This window comes from Hipposideros armiger, unplaced genomic scaffold (assembly GCF_001890085.2).
Source record: "Hipposideros armiger isolate ML-2016 unplaced genomic scaffold, ASM189008v1 scaffold_527, whole genome shotgun sequence".
NCBI classification, from domain to species: domain Eukaryota; kingdom Metazoa; phylum Chordata; class Mammalia; order Chiroptera; family Hipposideridae; genus Hipposideros; species Hipposideros armiger.
The window spans coordinates 507,185-527,167 of record NW_017731877.1 but is presented as its reverse complement, the minus strand read 5'-3'; the positions used below and the strand labels follow the sequence as shown (position 1 = coordinate 527,167).

The 19,983-nt window shown below is 34.6% G+C and overlaps 1 protein-coding gene across 9 annotated transcripts in view; it reads left to right on the top strand.

Annotated features, from left to right (window-relative positions):
• Nucleotides 1–19,983, top strand: part of GRIA4 (glutamate ionotropic receptor AMPA type subunit 4) — a 380,852-nt gene that overhangs the window by 343,525 nt on the left and 17,344 nt on the right. For 3 of the 9 annotated variants that reach the window (XR_002126866.1, XR_002126867.1, XM_019668477.1), the window contains one exon: nt 10,119–10,157. The exons of the other annotated variants lie outside the window; for them this stretch is intronic. Coding sequence is in view for 1 of the 3 variants with exons in the window: in XM_019668477.1 (XP_019524022.1) it covers nt 10,119–10,140 (22 nt within the window). In the remaining 2 variants the exon portion in view is untranslated. The remainder of the gene's footprint in view (nt 1–10,118; nt 10,158–19,983) is intronic. 9 annotated transcript variants of the gene reach the window in all.

Genomic DNA, 19,983 nt, shown 5'->3' with positions numbered 1-19,983 from the left:
GTTACAAAAGGCCAATAACTATGCTCAAATTTTTGGTTTATTGCACTTTGACATCGATTCTCCAATTTTTAGGTGATAGAATGACACCAGGTATATTGATGCTGTTAAACTTAGCATCTATAGACTCTAAAAAAGGGAAACAATTACAAATAAATGTACCTACAAACGAAAAATATCCATGAATGAAAGAACTTAAATCTTAATGTGGGCGTTATTTATTTTTCAAAGTTACCTGCTAAAGAAAACTCTCAGGTCTTATGAGATAAAGGGTAAAATCTCTTCTTTTATATTATATCTCATCTATCTCCATATCTTGATACTTCTCCTGAATCTTCTTTCCACACGCACAGTGCTATTTATACTACTATCAGTGCCATGGCCTGTCTTCCTGTCCTTTCTCCAATACCTTTGGCAATCCAAATGGTTTTGAGAAGCCTTTCTCTGACTGAGAAATTTTTAAAGATTGTTTTAAAAAATACACTTTAAATGGCATTGTAATGGAATGTAAAATTTAGACAAAAGAGGAAGTATGTTTATTTTGACTGTACTATCAATACTACCAACTTTACCATACAGTTTTACTATAGTGTAAATATCTACTATACTATAGTATTTATTGCATAGCAAAGTTGTGTACTTTACTAACAAAATACTATCTTTACTATATTATCTATATTACACTAGTTACTATACTCTTGACTTTACTATGCAATACATCTGATAAAGGTTGTTCATAATGAAACATAATTTAGTAAATACAGACTTACTATTAAATAGTTGTTAGATGAGCATATCCCTTTTAAAGATACTGATGGATTTAGTATCTGTAAGTACCTCCAGAAAACAAAGCAGTGAATCATATCTCAAAACCTCCCCTGGCCTTTCTAAGGATTTATACATTTGACCCTAATATTTGAAGCCAAGTTAAAAAAAAAACAAAAAAAACCTCCTGTAATTCCCATTCAAGTTTTGCCTTCTCTAAAGATGTTTATGAGACTGTCTAAAATAAGAAAAATGCTCTGTTGCAAAAAAAAAAAAAAAGAAAGAAAGAAAAGAAAAATGTTTCAAAAGTGAGGAGTTCCAAAAGAACTTGATCAATAGTTGAGAACTGGAAGAAACTGAGGCACATTGGACTTGTTGATGCCTCGTAGAAGAAACCCATGGCAACAGGAACTGATCTTTTGAAACCAGGCACAGCATGCTCAGTTTACAACAGGCAAGTCAGATCCCCACAGCAGTAGCGTGGCAGGAGGTGGAAGTACTAAGAATGGAAATTAGAATAGCACATCTTTCATTGGCCTCTTTCTTTAAGTATTTAACACAATCCCTGGCCTCATAGGACAACTGGCCCAAGTCTAGATCTGTATCTGGGTAAGAAGAGTTCTCTGTAGGCAAAATTATTCCACTTTGGAGGATTTGTTAGGGCATATGTATTAAGCTTAATATTCAAATTCATGTCTAAAAAATATATTATCCCCAAGGAACCACTTTCCCATGTGAAATTTGTAAGACAACTTTAATCATCAGAGGTTCAGGTGTACTTGGAAGATTTAGGAAGATGGGGTTTTTCTGGATGTTGTGTGTGAGAATAAAGCTGTAGTCTATTTTTGGTGTTAGTAACAAGTCAACTGTTAGTAATTCATGTAAACACTAAAAAACTTAAAAGTACAGAAATTTAAAGCTGAGTATTTAATATTACTGAGCAGCACTTGGCCTCAAAGTGAATAAACTTTTAACTTGTTTTCTGGAAATGAGTTGCAGGAGATTTGTACACAAAAATTTTAACTATTATGGAAAGAGATACGTTTCTGCTTATGACATCCTTCATTTTTTTGTTTAGATAACTTAGTTTTTGTGATCCCATTATGTTTTGGAATATAGTTCGTTGGGCTAGGGATTAGAAAACATACACATGCGTGTGCATTCACACACACACACACACACACACACACAGTCCTCCCAGTTGTGATATGCTTAAACACTTATCCAGTTTGCTATTAGAGATGCTGATGTTTATGGTGGATACCAAGTATTTTGCATTCATGAAATGAGAAGTCACATGGTAAAGGTATCAATACTACACATGTCCCAGGGGAAACTAAGCCCCTCTGGATTCCATACACTCCATCCTTTCCTTTCTAGGTGTTGAGTACAGCGGGAAACATAAAACTGTCCAGTGCCATTTAAAAGTCTAGATTTTTCACTAACCTCTTTCCTACAATTAAGAGATGACTGAAATTACATTTCCCCATGAAGAGGAAAAAAAGTTGTACTTTTCTGCATTACTTTCAGATTCACCAGGCATTATACATTTTTGCCATTCTTCCCACTAGTAAAAAAAAATGAAATGATTTCCCTTCATTCATTTGCCAATTCATTCAACAGACAGCTACCGAGTTCCAACTGAGAGTTTACCAGGTATTTTTCAATTGTTCACTCTGGGATGCTTTGTGGCTGCCGTAGGAAACACCATCTTGAAGTTTCTAAATTCAATGTTTAGCTGTGGGAGCCTTCTCACCATTAAGCTTAGAAGCTGTATTTTAGTAACTTGCCTAAGAAAATGGGTAATTTGTGGCCATTTTAGTTCTTACCACTTCAAAGAGAATTAAATTAAAAATAATAAAGCTACTGCAAAAGAAGTTTAATATTGTAGTTTAAGCTCTCACAACCTGATTTGATGACCATCTAAGACTAGATCACAATTCTGACAGTTCTAAGAAAAGCCAAAATTCCAAACTATTATTCATTAGTCCCACATAATTGCTTATAAATAAATTCTATAAAGATAAATAATGTTGCAAAAGAGTATCTATATCCTATACAATTCAAATTAATTCAGTGGCAGCACACAACTAATGTGAGTGCAGAACCTATAGCCAACCTAGTCAAGCAACCTTCACCTACACATGCCAAGTGTATTCAGGAAACATAAAGTTGTATCTCAGACCATGCCGTGTAATAAATGTGCTGTAGATTAATTTATGCCTGCATTAGTAGTGTATGTAAGTGTTTTTTTCCTGGTGCATGTCTAGTAGCTGGACAGATTCCATATTATGTCACTCATCTTTACAGATCGTCTCACTGTAAGGAATGGCTTCAGAAGCAAGTGCAGGGCTAGTGCTCAGGCTAAAAAGTGGACACAAAGAAACAACAAAGCAAGTGCATAAGGGTTCTGTATGTTTGGATCCCCCTTTCTGTGCTGGTGGGTGGCAATCCAGATATGGGTTCTCCAGAACTAAAGCTAAAAACACCATTGCTGGAAAGGAGACACTGGCAATGTTAAAATCTAGAAAGAAGCACAACTAAGCTACTGTAAGAGAGAGTCCAGGTAGTCAAAGCAAAGCATCTGCAAGGATCTCCAGAACAAAAGGATTAGGGGTAGGGAGAAGGGATAAAAGGGAAACTTATGGCACAAGGAATCCGAAGCTAGGAAAATAGCATTTGCAGCAGATGTTGGTGTGCCTGGAGTTGCTGCTTCTGCTTTCCTATTGAGTAGGATATGTCGTTGCCCAACAAACGGATGTACTGCTTGCATATAAAGGCTCAGCGGTAGGACAAACACCCTACACCAGAGAAATCGTCTATGTGAGGCATTCAACCTCTCCCAACCCTGCCTGGCAAGCATGAGTTAGTTGACAGGTTGTGATGGCATACGAAGTCTGACAATTAAGTTTGCGAACTTGCCACCATGCACATACGTTGGCAACACTGTACAAACAGCCCTACTTACCTGATGTGGCCCCAATTACTTCTTACTTTACCTGAAGATAAAGGAAATATTGAAAGGAAGACATTTCATAATCAGTGTCTCACAGCTGTGTTTGTGTCAACGTGTGGTGCTGTCTTTCTGAATGGCATTCATTATTGTTGTGTGTTTTTGCATGCCACTGCGAGAGTGTCTGAGCTTGAATTAGAGCAATGAACAAACATTAAATTTCTTGTTAAACTTGGCAAGAGTGGAAGTGAAATCAGGGACATGTTAATCTAAAATAGCAGTGTACAAATGGATTAAATGTTTTTCTGAGGGGAGAGAACACATCACTGATGAAGAGAGGTCAGGGCGGCCAGTAATGGGCAGAGCTGATGAAAACATTGCAAAAATTCATCGAATTGTGCATCAAAATCTCGGCTGACAGTGAAAAGCATAGCAGATCAAGTAAACATCGATAGAGAAACAGGAAAATGTGAACTGAAAATCTCAGTGTGTGCAAAAATGGTCTCAAAGGAGCTCATGGATAAACAAAAGCAAAGGAGAGCCGAAGTTGGTCAAGACCTTTTGGAGAGGCAAGATGATGTTTTGGACTGTGTTGTCACTGGTGATGAAACATGGGTGTGCCAATACGACCCTGAAACAAAGTGTCAAAGTTCACAATGGACGTCAGTCAATTCTCCACGACCAAAAAAGTTCTGTCAGTCCAAATCAAGAGTCAAAACGATGTTGCTAACCTTTTTTGATATCAGAGGGGTTATACATTATGAATTTATACCAACTGGACAAACAGTTAACCAAGTTTACTATTTGGAAGTGCTGAAAAGGCTGCATGAAAAAGTTAGACAAAAATGACCTGAACTTTTCACCAACAATTCATGCCTCTTGCATCAGGACAATGCACCAGCTCACACAGCACTGACAGTGAGGGAGTTTTTAGCCAGTAAACAAATAACTGTATTGGGACACCATCCCTACTCACCTGATCTGGCCCCCAATGACTTCTTTCTTTACCTGAAGATAAAGGAAATATTGAAAGGAAGACATTTTGATGACATTCAGGACATCAAGGGTAATACGATGACAGCTCTGATGACCATTCCAGAAAAAGAGTTCCAAAATGGCTTAGAAGGGTGGACTAGGTGCTTACGTCGGTGCATGGCTTCCCAAGGGGAGTACTTCAAAGGTGACCGTAATGATATCGAATGAGGTATGTAGCACTTTTTCTAGGATGAGTTCGTGAACTTAATTGTCAGATCTCATAAGAAACCTTCACTTCTATGACAGGAAGGGACACTAAGACAATTTTGTGATGTCACTGTGATGGTATATTCAGATCAAAGGTAAAGAGCTAATGTATGCATTGGGGTCATTTTGGAGGACAGAGTTTGCCTGCCTTTAGAAGTAGCCTAAGTAGATTCAAATGTTTCAAACTTCAGTGCCACACCTTTTCTACTGAATTTGCCTCCATTTCCTCATACTCAGCATTTTCTGGACCAATATTTAAACTCTCCCAAAAAGAGGATGTTTTGCTTTTTTCTGTGCATAATGTACCTTTTGACCATAGTTACAAAGCTGCTCTTTGGACCTGTCAATACTCCATTAATAAAGAAAATGTGTCAGATTAATTTTCTTATAGGATTTCAGGCTCTAGGACCCTGACTACTATAGATAGTACATGTCTTTGAACTTTACAACTATAAAGTTGCCTGTATTTAGCTTAGGAGTAGCTGTTAATTTATCCTCAGAACAGCAGCAAGGTCAAGTGATTGGGGGGTGGAGGGGGAGAGTTGTTATTGGTTTTGCTTTTTGTATATCATTTGTATAGGAAGCTATTCTCCTGACTTACCTTCCTAAATGAAGGGACACCAGGAAAATTACAACCTGGGAAGCCTCTGCAAAGGCTAGTGCAATTAAAGTTCTCAGGGAGATTATAACTCTTACATAGCTTTTAATACCCTGAACAGTTCAGCAGGAGCAAGAAAAGAAACATTATAATCATGCAGAGTTAGATTCCTCCCCCTATTGTCCCAGGGCCCTCTTAGCTGAGAGTATGGAGGTAGGGTGGAGAGAGACTGCAAAAGAGACAGAAGAGAGAGCTCTTTAAACTTGGAATAATTAGGCATGTAAAGAATATTTTAGACAAATACACACATAGAGGACTTTAGAGGAAGTGTGGTAATTGAATTTACCATAAAACTCCAAAATACCTATAATAAAGTAGTATGAAGCTCACTTTTTTTGTGGAGATGTAATATACTCCTACATGTAGAATTCTAAGCAATGCTGCTTTAATGCAGCTTTACACTAATGATAAACATCTACTTAGTATATCATAATAATGGTTTTCCACAAAAATTAAAATGTATCCATTTTTTTCAGCATAGCATGTGGAAAATAACTCATCTACAACTTTAGACATCATTACCTTCCTTTTGTCTCTAAAGATAATATCAGCCAAGATGGGGCTGGTTTATGATTCACATTTAAGTAAATGATGATAAAATAATTTGGCAGTCATTTGGAATGAGCTAAAAAATAATAAAGACCCTGATTTAGAATTATATTCTCTTTTAATTTAACTGGGAAAAAGGAACTATAGCTCTTTTATTTTAACGTTTATCTCCCCCCAGCCTCCCGCCCATCCTATAACTCTTGTTTTCACAATGAAATGATGCAAATTGAGATAACTTTGCACAAACACAGTAGCATACACACCTGGCAACACCTGAATAGAAAACCACCATTTGACGCTCAAAAATACCCAGTCCTGGCCGCAAGCCATAGAATCCCAGTTATTTCGGATTCGGGGCTGACAGATATGCAGCTTCTGAACATCCTTTTTGAAATAGTAAAGGGCCAGAAATCCTACCGGTAACTAAGAGAAGACATCGTTGGATCCCCAGTTCCTAGCCTCTCCTCTTTTCAGGCATTTTCAACTAGGACCACAAAAAAAAATCATAAAAGCATTACCAGCAAGTACAGCTGTTCTACATTGCTAGTGATTTTAGCATGAAAAAAAAAAGTATGATAAATAGAAAACTTAAAATGTAAGTAAGTATCAAGAGCCCTAAGTCAGTACCCTAATCTTGGGCTTGTATTTGAGACTACTCGGAGGTCAGTAGAAGTAAATAGCATCCAAGAAAAGCTGAACTTGGATTGTCTGCCAGACCAAAATAGAGAGGGTATACACTAAAAAAAAAAAAAATTTGCTTTCCATTAAATGATAGCAATGTTAATATTGTATAAGGGAAAGAATCAGTTAATATATTATTTAACTAGTGGTCTTTTTAATTTGTTCACTTTAATGAGATGATGTTTAAATTTAGCTTAATACAGAACTCTAAAAATTACTAAACAATATATTTCTTAAGTGAAACAATAACAGTAATGGTATATAGCATTATAGCTTTCAAACCACTTCCACATATATCTTTTTACTTGCTCCTTTTAACACTCTTTTAATGTCATTTTGTTATAAAGGAAGGCATTATAAATTAGAAACGTTAAGTGACTTGCCCACAGTCCAACAGCTGAGATTAGAACTGAGATCTTCTCACTTTCTCCAGTGCTCTTACAGGAAAAGAACAAAAAAAAGAACTAAATATAGATGCAGTTTACTTTGAAAACTTACTAAACAGTTCCTGTGATTCTTCCATGCTGTAGTTTGGGCAACATTGATAATTTCCAGGCATATTGAAACTACCCATATAGAGTTCAAGAAACTACAACGTTTAATTTATATTAAAACTAAAAAACTCTTGTTAAGTTGAAGAAATTACACAGAGGTAGAGTTCAGGTCAGCACAAGGAAAGATTTTACAACAATTAAAACTGGTCCAAAAAATGGGGGGAGATTGGCTATGATCCCCAACAATCAGAGAATTGTTCAAGTAGAAGGGGCTCGCACATCTTTTAGAGAGTACACTGTGACAGTGACATCTAAATTCCCTTCCCACATTGAGAGTCTGAGATTCTGAGTCATGAGCTGGGCTATCTTTAGCAACACAACAAAAGAGTTTTCTTATGCTTGTTTTAAGTTGCAGACACTTAATAAGAATGGGGGAAAATTCATTCCCAAACTCATGCAGTTTGGGAATTAAATAATTCCCAATTATTCAGTGAATAGCTGCTTTTATTGCAGTTTTCTACCTTGTGAAATGGAAAAAGGATTTAAGGAAAGCATTTCTCTGTAACAATCACAGAACTAGACACAGACATGGGTCTGGTATTCTTATATATAAAGACATTTAAAATTATATGCCAACATCAAACTTTTGACAGGGAACAAATCTGACCAAATTCATTGGATTATATAAAAGGGGGCATAAAAAAGCAAAAGTGAAGCACATTCATGTAGAAGGACTTGCTTGGATATTTTTTAGAATAAAACATATATTTCTATATCTAGCTAGGATAAAAATTATCCATACAATGTGGTATCCTGTGGTGTTTCAATATGTCATGCTTGAGAGGGTGATTTCTAAGGGCACCATAATAACCCCAACAACTTCAGGACCATTTAATTGTTTTTCCATTTTTCCCTTCATCACAAATAACACTCAGTTTGTGTTCTGAAGCACCAGAACAGCCCAGCCACTGTAATTTTACCCAATCCAGGCAGTGTACGCTGTTCCACTTATTCTTAGATTCTCAGATCATTTCAGAATAAAAAGCTTTTTCCTTCAAAACTCTGTCACCTAAGTGATTTCCATGGATAAAGTAGGCGTTTCACAAAACACAGTTTTTTCCATTTATAGCACAGCTTCAAAATTCCTGAATGTATTTGTTCCAGAAAAAAAAAAAAGGAAATACTGTATTTCTGTATATATTCTTTGGAATTTTATAGAGTTTAGTGGATAAAAAAGGCTGGTTTGCCAGAAAAGTCATTTTTAGAATACTGATTAAAGATAGTGAATGAAGTCAAAGTTCCCAAGGAAGAACATGAGGGAAATCATGTATGTTTGTAGTTGGAGTTTTATTATGCCATATTTATATTACGTGACTTCAGGCTGATTAAAGTTCATAGGGTGAATCTAACACGAAACAAATGGTAACAGTAAGAGATGTATAACATAGAGTCTTCCATACAGTGTTTTTTCCCTGCACATTTTCATAATGGCCATTAGAGTAATGATTACAACATCCTTCATTTTGACATCTCTGGAATATATTGTGACAACCCAAGGTTCCAAAATACATCCATTTTCTCACCTGATTTCATTTTACTTGATAAAGAATTTTAATAAGTTACCCAAAGTTAAATAACAATAGCACATGATCTTGTATGGGTTCAGGCTCATTCTTGGTCTCCACTTTCCTCCATGTCTCACGGAATTCAATCAATTGTCTGGTATTTAATTACTTTTTTTATGGGAGCCAGTCACTATCTCTGAAATTATGCCAAAGGGTAACTAGGAACTGACTCTAAGCTCAACTAATTAAACAGTAGTCTCAAAAGAGACAAAGTAGTTCAAATAAGACCATATCAAAGTCCATATAAATGAAAACAAAACAAAATTTAATAACTACTACATACAGAGCACATGTATATAAATATGTTTCACACACACAACTCTTTGACGTTGGTGTTACTATCTTCATCTGGACAGATGCTGCTGCTGAAACTCAGGTTAAAGAGCTGACAAGTGACAGAGCTGGAGCAGAAGCCCATTATCGTCTAATTCCCAAATTCATGCTTCTTTCACTATGCTGCCTTCTTTCCGAAGACACCAGGTGTTTTAGTTAAATAGAGACACATTAAGAAAAAACATAAAAATCTCATCTTTATCCTACCTGTGATTCCCTGTGTTGAATAAATAAAAGAAGCACATAGTTTCTGATAATATCCCTCTCTCAGATTTACTCCTAACCCTCCCATTTAATGACCCTTTAGATTTTTTTCATTTTTACAATAATTTTTCTTCATATCTAGATTTAGTATTGCTCCAAACACTGTGTTGCTTGTAGCACTATCATTTTACCCTCAAAAGACATGAAGACCATCAGGGAGATGGGCTGAGAACACCACAATATGCCTCCTTTTCTCTAAGAAACTCTAAGTGTTCCCCACGCTACACCCACTACGGTTTACTCCAGTTGATAAAAATTACCCAGGTAATGCCCTTCCATGAATTCCCCTGCTCTAAGTCAGTCTTCAGCTCATCGGAGCTCTGACAAAATAGACTGGCTGAAACGCAGGCAATTTGTCCCCTTTACACAGCTAATGTTCTTTCCCCTTTGGCTTAATCCTTAAAATGGATTTAAAATTCAATTCAATGAACGCCCCATTATATCAGGCAGTTGGTAGTGTCTTGTGAGACCTGAGGAAGGGGTTGGCCAGAACTGAACTTGACTTTAATACAAGACCATGTTCTATTATTGTTTAACTTTGGGTATTTCTCCCCTAGGAGGAGGACAGAGGAGAACTAACCAGCTCCAGGACCAAGGTAAGAGGGGAGTTTTCTTTCAAAAGAATGGGTTCCATCCATTTGAAGGAAACCCCTCCCCCACCTATTTTTTAATCCCTTTTTCTTTATACTTTTATATTTCTTATCCCACCAGCATTAGGAAACCAGCTTGCCACCTGTGCATAATGGTTATTTGAACATCCACTTACAAATGTGATAGCAGGAAAAATTAAAACCTTCACACAAGTCATATCAGTTATGTGCTAATGCATTTATATCTTCCATCGTTATTAAATATCAGTGCCAATCTTCCATGCAAGATTAGATTCTTCCATAAGCCTTAGAAAATTGTCATCAGCTGTTAATTTCTCTATATGTAGAATATGGATAGTAAATGACAGTCAAACCATAATGGGTAATGGGGTTACAAAAATGTTAACACTAAAATTCAAAGTGTTTCTATAGAAAATAATCATCATTAAGACATTTTTATTAAAAGAAGCAGCTGGCATACTTTAAATGACATATAATTTGAAATATGGTCAGGCTAGACCTTTGGGGTGAAGTAATATAGATTTAATGAGATTTTTAAGGTACCATATAAAACTGTGGTTAGAAAAAGAAAAGGAAAAAGAGGTAATATTGTCTTGAGCAGTATTTCTTCATGCTATAGACCCTCTTCCCAGGCATCTTATATTGTTTTTAATGGTTTCCATTGTTACCGCTCATGTTTTATGTTGTTATCAGTGGAAAACATCAGTATTCTCCGCCTTTGGTACTCTATTTCAAATTGTCCTTTCTTAGGGGAGAAAACCAAGGTGAGAAACAAGTTAGGTAATTTAAAAAGCATCCAGAATTTGAGATTTTAAAAGAAAGGTGGACCATACGGATTATGAAGGGACCAGCTCCAGATCCTATCCAGTTATAGTTCTTTGTTATTGTTACCCTCCAAGGAGGCTAGGTCTTCTGTGACAAGTAGATTTTAGGAAAGCTTTAGGTTCAGGTAACAGGCAGACACTTAGGGCTCAAAACAGGAAATTTTAGTAAGGAGAAGAAATGTGCAGAGTATGAGAAGTCAGGCAATTTGTTGTCAGTAAATAGTAATCTTTCAGAAACACACTTCTGTCGTTTTGTTACAAACGTATTTGAATCTTGGCATCACCTTAAAGTTGGATTTTTGAGATATTTTAATGAAAGAAAATCATTTCAAAGGGATATATTTCTTTAAAGACCATTATTGTCTTTTGAGCAGGAACCATAGTGGTCATATAATTAAGAACAATGCAGGAGAGGACACATATGAAATATAAATTTGATTTTAATACCAATATACACTCTTGACATAGAAAATGACATTGCAATGGTCGCCAAGTCCAGAAACCCTACACCAAACTTTTTGCAGCTATCAAATGTCAAATAGAATCTAATTTTGACTTTCTCACTCATCTGACTCCTATAGTGAAAATACAGGATATATTTGAGGCATATTATTCATTCCTGATTTATTCATTCCTGCATTTTAATATAACAGATGTGTGGATTGCCTAGGCAATCATACAAAAAAAGTAAAATGTCACAATATTTTTAGCAGACTATTTATGTCTTAGAATTAGATATCCACACAGACATTAGTAATGCCAGGCAGATTTGTGGTGTACTTTGAATTCTTGTGAAATATTTCATGGTAATCTCATTCAGGGAAAGAATTGTTGGTGGTTCTGCAGTGTCTTAGTTCTTTTGGATAGCCTGAAATTGAGATGAACACTGTGTTTTGTTTTCTTTTGTGTTTTTGCTCAGTAAAATGAAAAGTATTGATCTTATATTAATGCAATTTTTTTAGGTATATTAAAAATAGGTGATTGCAGTGCTCAAACTGAGAATTTAAGAAGTACCCAACTTCTGACAAGAAGCAAATAACTGAAACATTATGTGACTTGTTCTAGCATTAACATTAATAGAAGCAAATGTAGGTGAGGCTATTTGAAGAATTTAAACTTTTGGTCATTTTTTTCTCCCTTTAAATTGTTCAATAAAAAAAATGTTCAATAAAAATAAAAATAAAAAAATTCATTTCTGTTTTAAAATATGACTATGAACCCTGTTGCTCTCAAAGATAAGCAGCTTTGTGTTTCAGTTAGAATGGTATAAACTTAAAATCTTTAAAGACACATGGACTTTGAGTTCTTAGGCTTGTTATTTTTCACAGAATAACAGAAAAGCTACATGCTCGTGTACTTATGAGCCTTCTTTAAATAGTGTGTTCAGGCAGCTTCCTTTCAAGATCCCGTTAGCTAGCAATCCCTATTTCTATAAGACCTATTTTTATCACTCAGTTTCCTTTTCCTGTTTGTACTATTCTGCCACCTAACCAAAATCTCAGCCAGAAGTAAAGGAAGATAAAACAAGATCAATTAAAAGACATTTTAAGTTACATATTTTAAGTATATTCACGTACTACTCTGTTACTAAGGAACCTGAAGCCTTACATGAGAAAGAAACTAATTTTTCCTCTCAGGAACTTGATGGGAAATTTAAAGTATTTGCATATAAAAGTTAACTAGACATATTTAGTGAGTTAAACACACATTTAAATACAGTAAAATAAATCTTAATCAAGTTAAACAAAACAGAGTTGCCATTTAATATCTGTTTATAATAGAAATATTTTTTTAATTTCTAGAATGTGCTGTTATGCTGTTTCAAGTAATAAATTTAGTAACAAGAATTTCTAAATGTGATGTTTTATTTGCTACACTAAAGATTAGAACTGAGTTATAAAAAATACCATTATCTGAGAATTTTTATCTTAGGGTTCGGTTGGAAGTATCATATTTCCCTTGATATTCACAGCAAACTTCTATTTGATTTTATCATTTAGTATTCTTTCCTTGCCCACCTACACAACTTAACTGGTGGTCCCTTCATTTAACTATCTATAACCTCACTGAAATGCCATTTTAGATTATTTTGTTTATACAGTGAACCAAACTGCTCACCATTATTCATAAAAATGCTACTATCAGTAATTTTTATGTCCCCCTTGCCAATATTTAATAGACAGTTTTGAGGCCTTTTGCTTTGTTTTATTTATTGTGTTTTGTGTTAAAACACTCTTCATACCAGGTCTTCTTAAAATCCATTAGGTTCCATGGTCAAAGAATTTCCTTTTGTTGTCCAGCACGGTATTTCATTTTAACAGGTTCTTGAAAAAGAGCACCTTAAGTTAACTCACCGAGATATCAAGTCTACATGTAGTCATTGCATGCTTACTATATTTCTTGGCCTGCATTAAGACTGAAAATGGTATAAAGTACCATCAGGCACAGTTGCTGTCCTTCAAGAAAGAGAAAAAAATGTACAGAGATAACATTGTAAAATAATGTGACTCAGAGCAAATGCAAGTGTTCCAGATAATAGATAATTTAAAGAAGCAGGAGATAAAAAGAATCTAGAGTATCTGGGAAAGACCTCATATAAAATGGGTTAGATGTACACATTGATAAATATTAGTTGAAACTATAAGTCAATGAGTGATTACTGGAAAATGGTAAGAACTTTAGAAGAGCTAAGGGCAAGGGAAGGTATCCCTGGTGAAGTTTCCATCATAAGATTGGAGTAAATAAAATTGGATAAATAAAACATCTTTGGGACTGTAAGGAAACTAGCCTGCCTGGAGGCAGAGAAGGTCTACTTGGGAAATTAGGGTGGTTAAGAGACTGGGCTTCTGTGTTAGACAGACCTGGGTTCTAATCCCTTCTTTCCCACTTACTAGCCATGTGGATTCAATGAGGATTCGATGAGAATCTGAAGAACTTGGCTCAGTATCTGGCTCAATAAAATATAATGAAATTATACTTTAAAAGTATATGTAAACTGAATTGTTGGGAAGCCTGAATGTGAGAAAAATTAGAATAGAATAGTATCTTGGAGGCAATCATGAAGCACTAAAGGTGTTGGACAAAGCTCTGTAAACAAGCACAGAAGCAAGGTTTTTCTGGCTCTGGGTAGCTGAAAAAGGATTGAGAAAGTCAATGAATCTTGTCTTGATGATAAAGGCTTTGACTAAGGTGATGCCTATGTAATAGAAATGAAAATATAAATTGGGGAGACACTTTTCAGAAAAACTGTTGTTAATGGATAATTGGGTATAGCAAAGGAGGGAAAATGAAAATTCAAAAATGAGATTGAGTTTTTGTAATTGGGCTTTGTGACTTTATTGTTTTTATATTTCTATTTCTTCTGTAAAAATTTTTCTAATCTATTATACTGAAGTTTCCTTATGATGCATTCTTGGGGATTCACAATTACATATCCTAAAAGATTAGAACTTAAATCATTAAGCACCTTATGTGTATCAAAATAGACCTATCTTGTTTTATTAACCTTGGGAGAAAACAAATGTTACCATCTAATCAAGTCATCATGTAGGTTTTTGGTATTGCTTTTTAAAGAAAGTTATCTACTGTACTTCCTTCTTGGATATTTAGGAAAGACCAATTCAGTTGACAGGATCACCTGCCTTTAAAGTTTTATCTCAGCTCAAGGAGTATTTAGCCAGAGAGGACAGAAGTTGCCAACTTACTAGTACAGGGAATATATGAGTCAAAACTTAATCAGAGATAACCCCTACCAAGCCTGACAAATTTCTCAGGAAAAAGAAAAGGTCCCTTAGAGAGCCATAGGAGGGATGAATAAATCATTTAACTACGCAGGAAAGGGTACTACCAGGAAGCGAAGATATCCTAGAGCTGTAGGAAAGAGCACTGGACCAGAGGGCAGAAGACCTGTGTTCCAGCTGGGCTTTGGTGAGCAAGTCACCTAACTTTCATTAAACCCCAGGACCACATCTATAAAATTAGATGGTTGAAGACAACCTCTAAACCACATTTTGACTCAGAACTTCTAATATTCTGGTTCTTTAAAAGAATGAATAGAAGTTTTTAAGACTAAGCAAAGGATGGAAATGGAAACATGATCCGTGGTCCATTGAATGGTGTAGAATTCTGGAAATCGTCTAAAGAGAATAAGGAGCATAGTTTAGGAGATGAAGGAACCCCCATTCAGGGACCGAGGCAGTCCACGCAGCAACTCACGGTCCAGGCAAGGCGTCTGCATGAAAGGCCTAGTACTGCTGAACATGTACTGAGTGTGACAGCCACCAGTTCTTGTATTTTTGATATTTTACGTTGGACTAATAATAATTTTTAAAGTGAATGATATTGTGAAACAGTTCACAATCTAAGTAGCTGGGGTCACTTCTTGAAACAAAGCCTCTTTTTTATGACTAGATCACAGATAATGACAGTAACAACAGAGTGGTTTGGGGCAGGGACTTTATCCCAAATAACCTCAAAGAGCACCCCAAGGCCACCACAAATAAAATAAAATTTACTTTATTTAATATGAATAATTGCTATTTTCTCAATATTATATAAAGGTAACTAAAACTATTTTTCGGCAGTTTTTATTTTTAATTTTTATTGATTTAACATACAGTCCTTTAAAAAGCCATGTGCATGATGTGCTTACAGAATGATCACAAATTGAGGGTAGTACCTGAGAAGTTCCTTTTTGCCAAATCAAAGGCTCAAAACCTTTTCTCTATTATAATTCTGGGCTACCCATGGGTCATAGAAATGTTTTTATTTATCTTCCTTTTATAGACACACTTGGAAGTAGTCATTAATTAATTTTAAAAATCTAGAACATACATTTATCTGTGTTTATGATTGCCCTTCCATGGTCTGTGAATCCCCTGAAATTGTATTCCAGTCTGTGGTTTTGTATGTTTGTATTTTTCCTGAAAGATTATCTATCACTTTCATCGACTTCTATAAGAGGTCCATGACCCAAAGGAGGATAGAAAATTCTACTCTGTGACCAAAAATTGATAAAATCATGAAATTAAATGGCATGAAATATTTGTAAGGATTACACTTTTTAAAACACTCAAGACAAATATAATTAAAATTTTCATTTATCACAATCTTTAGGTAGTGTTCTGACTAAATTACTGGCAGACATCCTCACAAAAATCATAATGTTCCTTCAAAGAATCACTTTCTTCAGACATAGTTCTCAAATAGGAATTAGGAAAATTCCAAAGAGCACATAATTTAGAGACAATTCCTGGAATCTAGCCCAGTACCTACTTAATTTGTTCAGTTCTCTTTGATTCACTTGGAGTATGAAACACAAAGGTCTCTAAACATTAACTTAATTGCATATGTGTCATCCAAAATCCAAAGCAAAGATATTTAATCCAAAAAATTTTTTTCCTCCTAATTTTGATACTAAACTATTAATCAGTAGTGCCATTTAGGCAAATCTAGTCATTGCATAAGCAAACTGAAGTGAAAACTTAATATCTTTTCTAAAAACGTTTGCATATAGAAGTAGAGCAATGTAGCGCAAATTCTGCCTTTGGAAATGAGCACACAAATCCAACGAAGCAAAAAGAGCCTTGTGCTTGTTTACTGGAAGGAATAATTTGGGAAGAAAAGTAGTAAGTCAGCTACAAGTTAAATTGAAAACTTAGTAGAGCATTGATAATACTGAGAACTAGTTACTCTTCCAGGCCTAAATAGCTGATAGAAGGTAGAACTGTGAGTGAACCCAAATGCCTTTCCTTAAGATTAGAAATATTTAGTTCTTAACTCTTTATCATTTGACAGCCTATTGATTTTTATTTATATCTTATATTTTTTTGATAGATAAAACAATTCTTTTTCTCGGTGAGTTATTAACCGACTTTATACAAAGTTCTGGGATTTGTGGTAAAGTCTCAGTTTTTCGGCTAATTTCCTCTATCCACCTTTATTTGGGGGAGCATCATTAATTAAAACCACAAAAGTAAAGCCCCTCCCTATCTATCTCATCCTGCTTTAAGAGATAACTTCTATGTGTGCAACACTTGTGACAATACTGACAATGCAGCCTCATTAAAATCACAGAATGAATAGTCCATATAGAGTTATTATTTATTTTCTATGAAATTGCTATGTTCTTCCTAGAGCAGTCCTGGAAATTTTTCTGCATATATTTGGCTGCTGCATAACAAAGTTTAAATCAAATGAGTTTTCCAGTCTGGAATTTTATTTCCAAAAAAGAATACAGTAAATATGTGGTACGATGGGAGATTTTTTAAATTCCTTTTTAAAAAATTCCTTCAATAAAATCAAAGAAGACTTTTTCTTAGGGTCCCTAACATGGTTGCCAGGCATAGAATCTCTTTCTAAAAAAAACGAGGGTATATACTTTTTTTTTTTTAATGGCCTACTTAGCAGAACTTAAGTCTATTCACAATCACATTCATTTAATTCAGCTTTAGGAAAACAACTCACCTTGTCTATGTAAATACATGTGACAGCAAGTATCTCTCTAGGCCACTGAGAGTTCCATTAACTTCCTGCAGATCCTATCTGATGGTGTAGGCCTGCTAATTGATGCATTACTTACACTTCTCTGCCTGACCTGCTCCCCTCAAATAAAGTAGTACCTTTGTAGAAGCTAAATTCACGACATGTCCTTCAGCCTGTGACAACAGAGAGAGACACAAAACCAAGTGGACCAAAGTAAACCACATAATCATGAACAATGAATGTTTTTCTTAGAACCTTAAAAATAACCTCAAATTCTATCCCTTCTTCAATTTTTTTTTATCCAAAATAGAATATACAGAGGGTGCCAAAAAAATGTATACACATTTTAAGAAAGGAAAAAACTGTATTAAAATTGTAATACTCAATATATACAGATAACAAAAGATAAATACAAATCATAAGTATACATTTTTTCTGGCATCCCCCGGTATATTTTGGTTTGCATAAAACAATTATATTAGATATTATAAAATAATTGGGAGGGAGTTTTGTTTATTTTTTTTACTGATTATTAAAGCATCACTTCTCTTGCAGGAAATTTTGGGTGAGTGGGGAAGCAAAAAGAAAAAAATGCAATCCAAATCAATTGTAACCCCTCCATGGCTGTATTTTTTCATTAGCATTTATAAATATACATATTTATATATATAATATTACATTTTCCAATTAAGATCACACTGAATATACCAATTTGGTTTTTTTCACTTAACATTATATTATAAGCATTGTCCCTTGTCATTAAAATTTTTTAATGGTTGTAAAACATTCAGTCATATGATTATTGGTGCTTATCAATACCATCACCTGGGAGCTTTGTAAAATGTAGATATACTGCTTCCACTTCAAAAGAATTTGATACAGCAAGGTTAGACCTGAGTATCTGTATTTGTAATAAGTGGTTCTGAGGTTCAAATCAAGCTTGAGAACCACTGTTGTGTCCCAAAATCTACTAAATTGTCCTGTTGAGCATGTTAATTGCTTTCAATGTTTTGCTATATAAATATACTATGAGATTTATTATGTTACTTTGTCAACATCATTAATTAATTTCTTAAGATTGTTTCCTCAATGGGAAATTACTATAAATAATTATCAAGGGTCAGAACTGTTTTTAAGCTTTGGTTGTATAAAGTCATATTATTTCTGTCCAGTCTTTAATTCTATCATCAGTATGAGGACACCTATCTAATTAAATCCTTGCTTATATTGAACATTATCTTTATCTTTTTCAATATAAATGGCAAAAAAAATGAATTTGCATTGTTTTAATTCACATTAGTTTAATTCCAAGTAAGGCTGGATTATTTTTATGATTTGTACTTTTTCTTACATGAAATATCTACCAATGTCCTTTGCTTATTTTAAAGAGATTTTGGTTGTTGTTGTTGTTTTTTTTTTTAAGCTGAGCCATCCTGCCACCTGTTGGCAGCTCAGCAGCAGCTCAGCTCGGGCCAGGAATCGAACCAGTGATGCTGTTGCTCAGAGCCCACACTCTTGAGTGAGCTCTTAACCTACTGAGCCACTCGGCCGGCCCTTAAAGAGATTTTCTTATTTGTTTACATAATTTCTTGTGGAGTCACACAGTTTTTAAGTTTTTAAAATATATATTAAGATTTATTGGGGACTATGAAAAGAATTTCTAGTATCATTTAGGCAAATATTCTGGACATTTTAATACCAGATATTTAAATTTTATAGAGTGTTTAATATGAAAAGAGCACTTCCATTAGGACAGCACAGGCCTAAAACTGAGGAGACTTTTTGTGTGTGTATATATAACTAATGGATTCTTTCTTATAAGGATTATAAAGCACTGGCAAAATTATATAGTAGACAAATAAACTGCATTAGATTCATACATAATTGATATCACCACCAGCAATGAAATGTTCATCTGGTTGAATTAAAATGAAACTGAATTTGTTTTAAACAGACTAACTATAATATTGCAAATTATTTATTCTACAAACTATATATGTCCTAAGTATTGTATGTGTGGACATAAGTCTAGACCTTATATATTAGTCCTTGACAATAATATTCCCAAAGCTAGGAAATCATAAAAATACCAAACTTAATCTTTAAAAATTTTTCCTATTTACTTAGGTAGACATTTTATCAGATGTAAACTTTAAAACCTCACCACCAGAAAAGCTACACTATAAGAAATATGGTCTAGAGGTAAATATAATGAGTAAGGCATAAAGTAAGCATAAAAGCATATTGACATCTGTAGCATTTAGTAATAAATCATTTATGGAAGGGTAGAGGGTAAGAGATAAATATTTGAGCCTGAATTAAGCATGCTTTCAATAAGAGTATCTTACTTTGCACTAGATTAATTTATCCAACATTAATAAATGGAAAAAAATTCAGGTCTGTTAGGTTCTGTTTCAAAGTTTTTGTTTTATGTGGTATTTCAACAAGAGTAACAAAAATGGGTCCCAAATGCAAGGGTTCAAGAGAAGGAAATTTTAGGAATA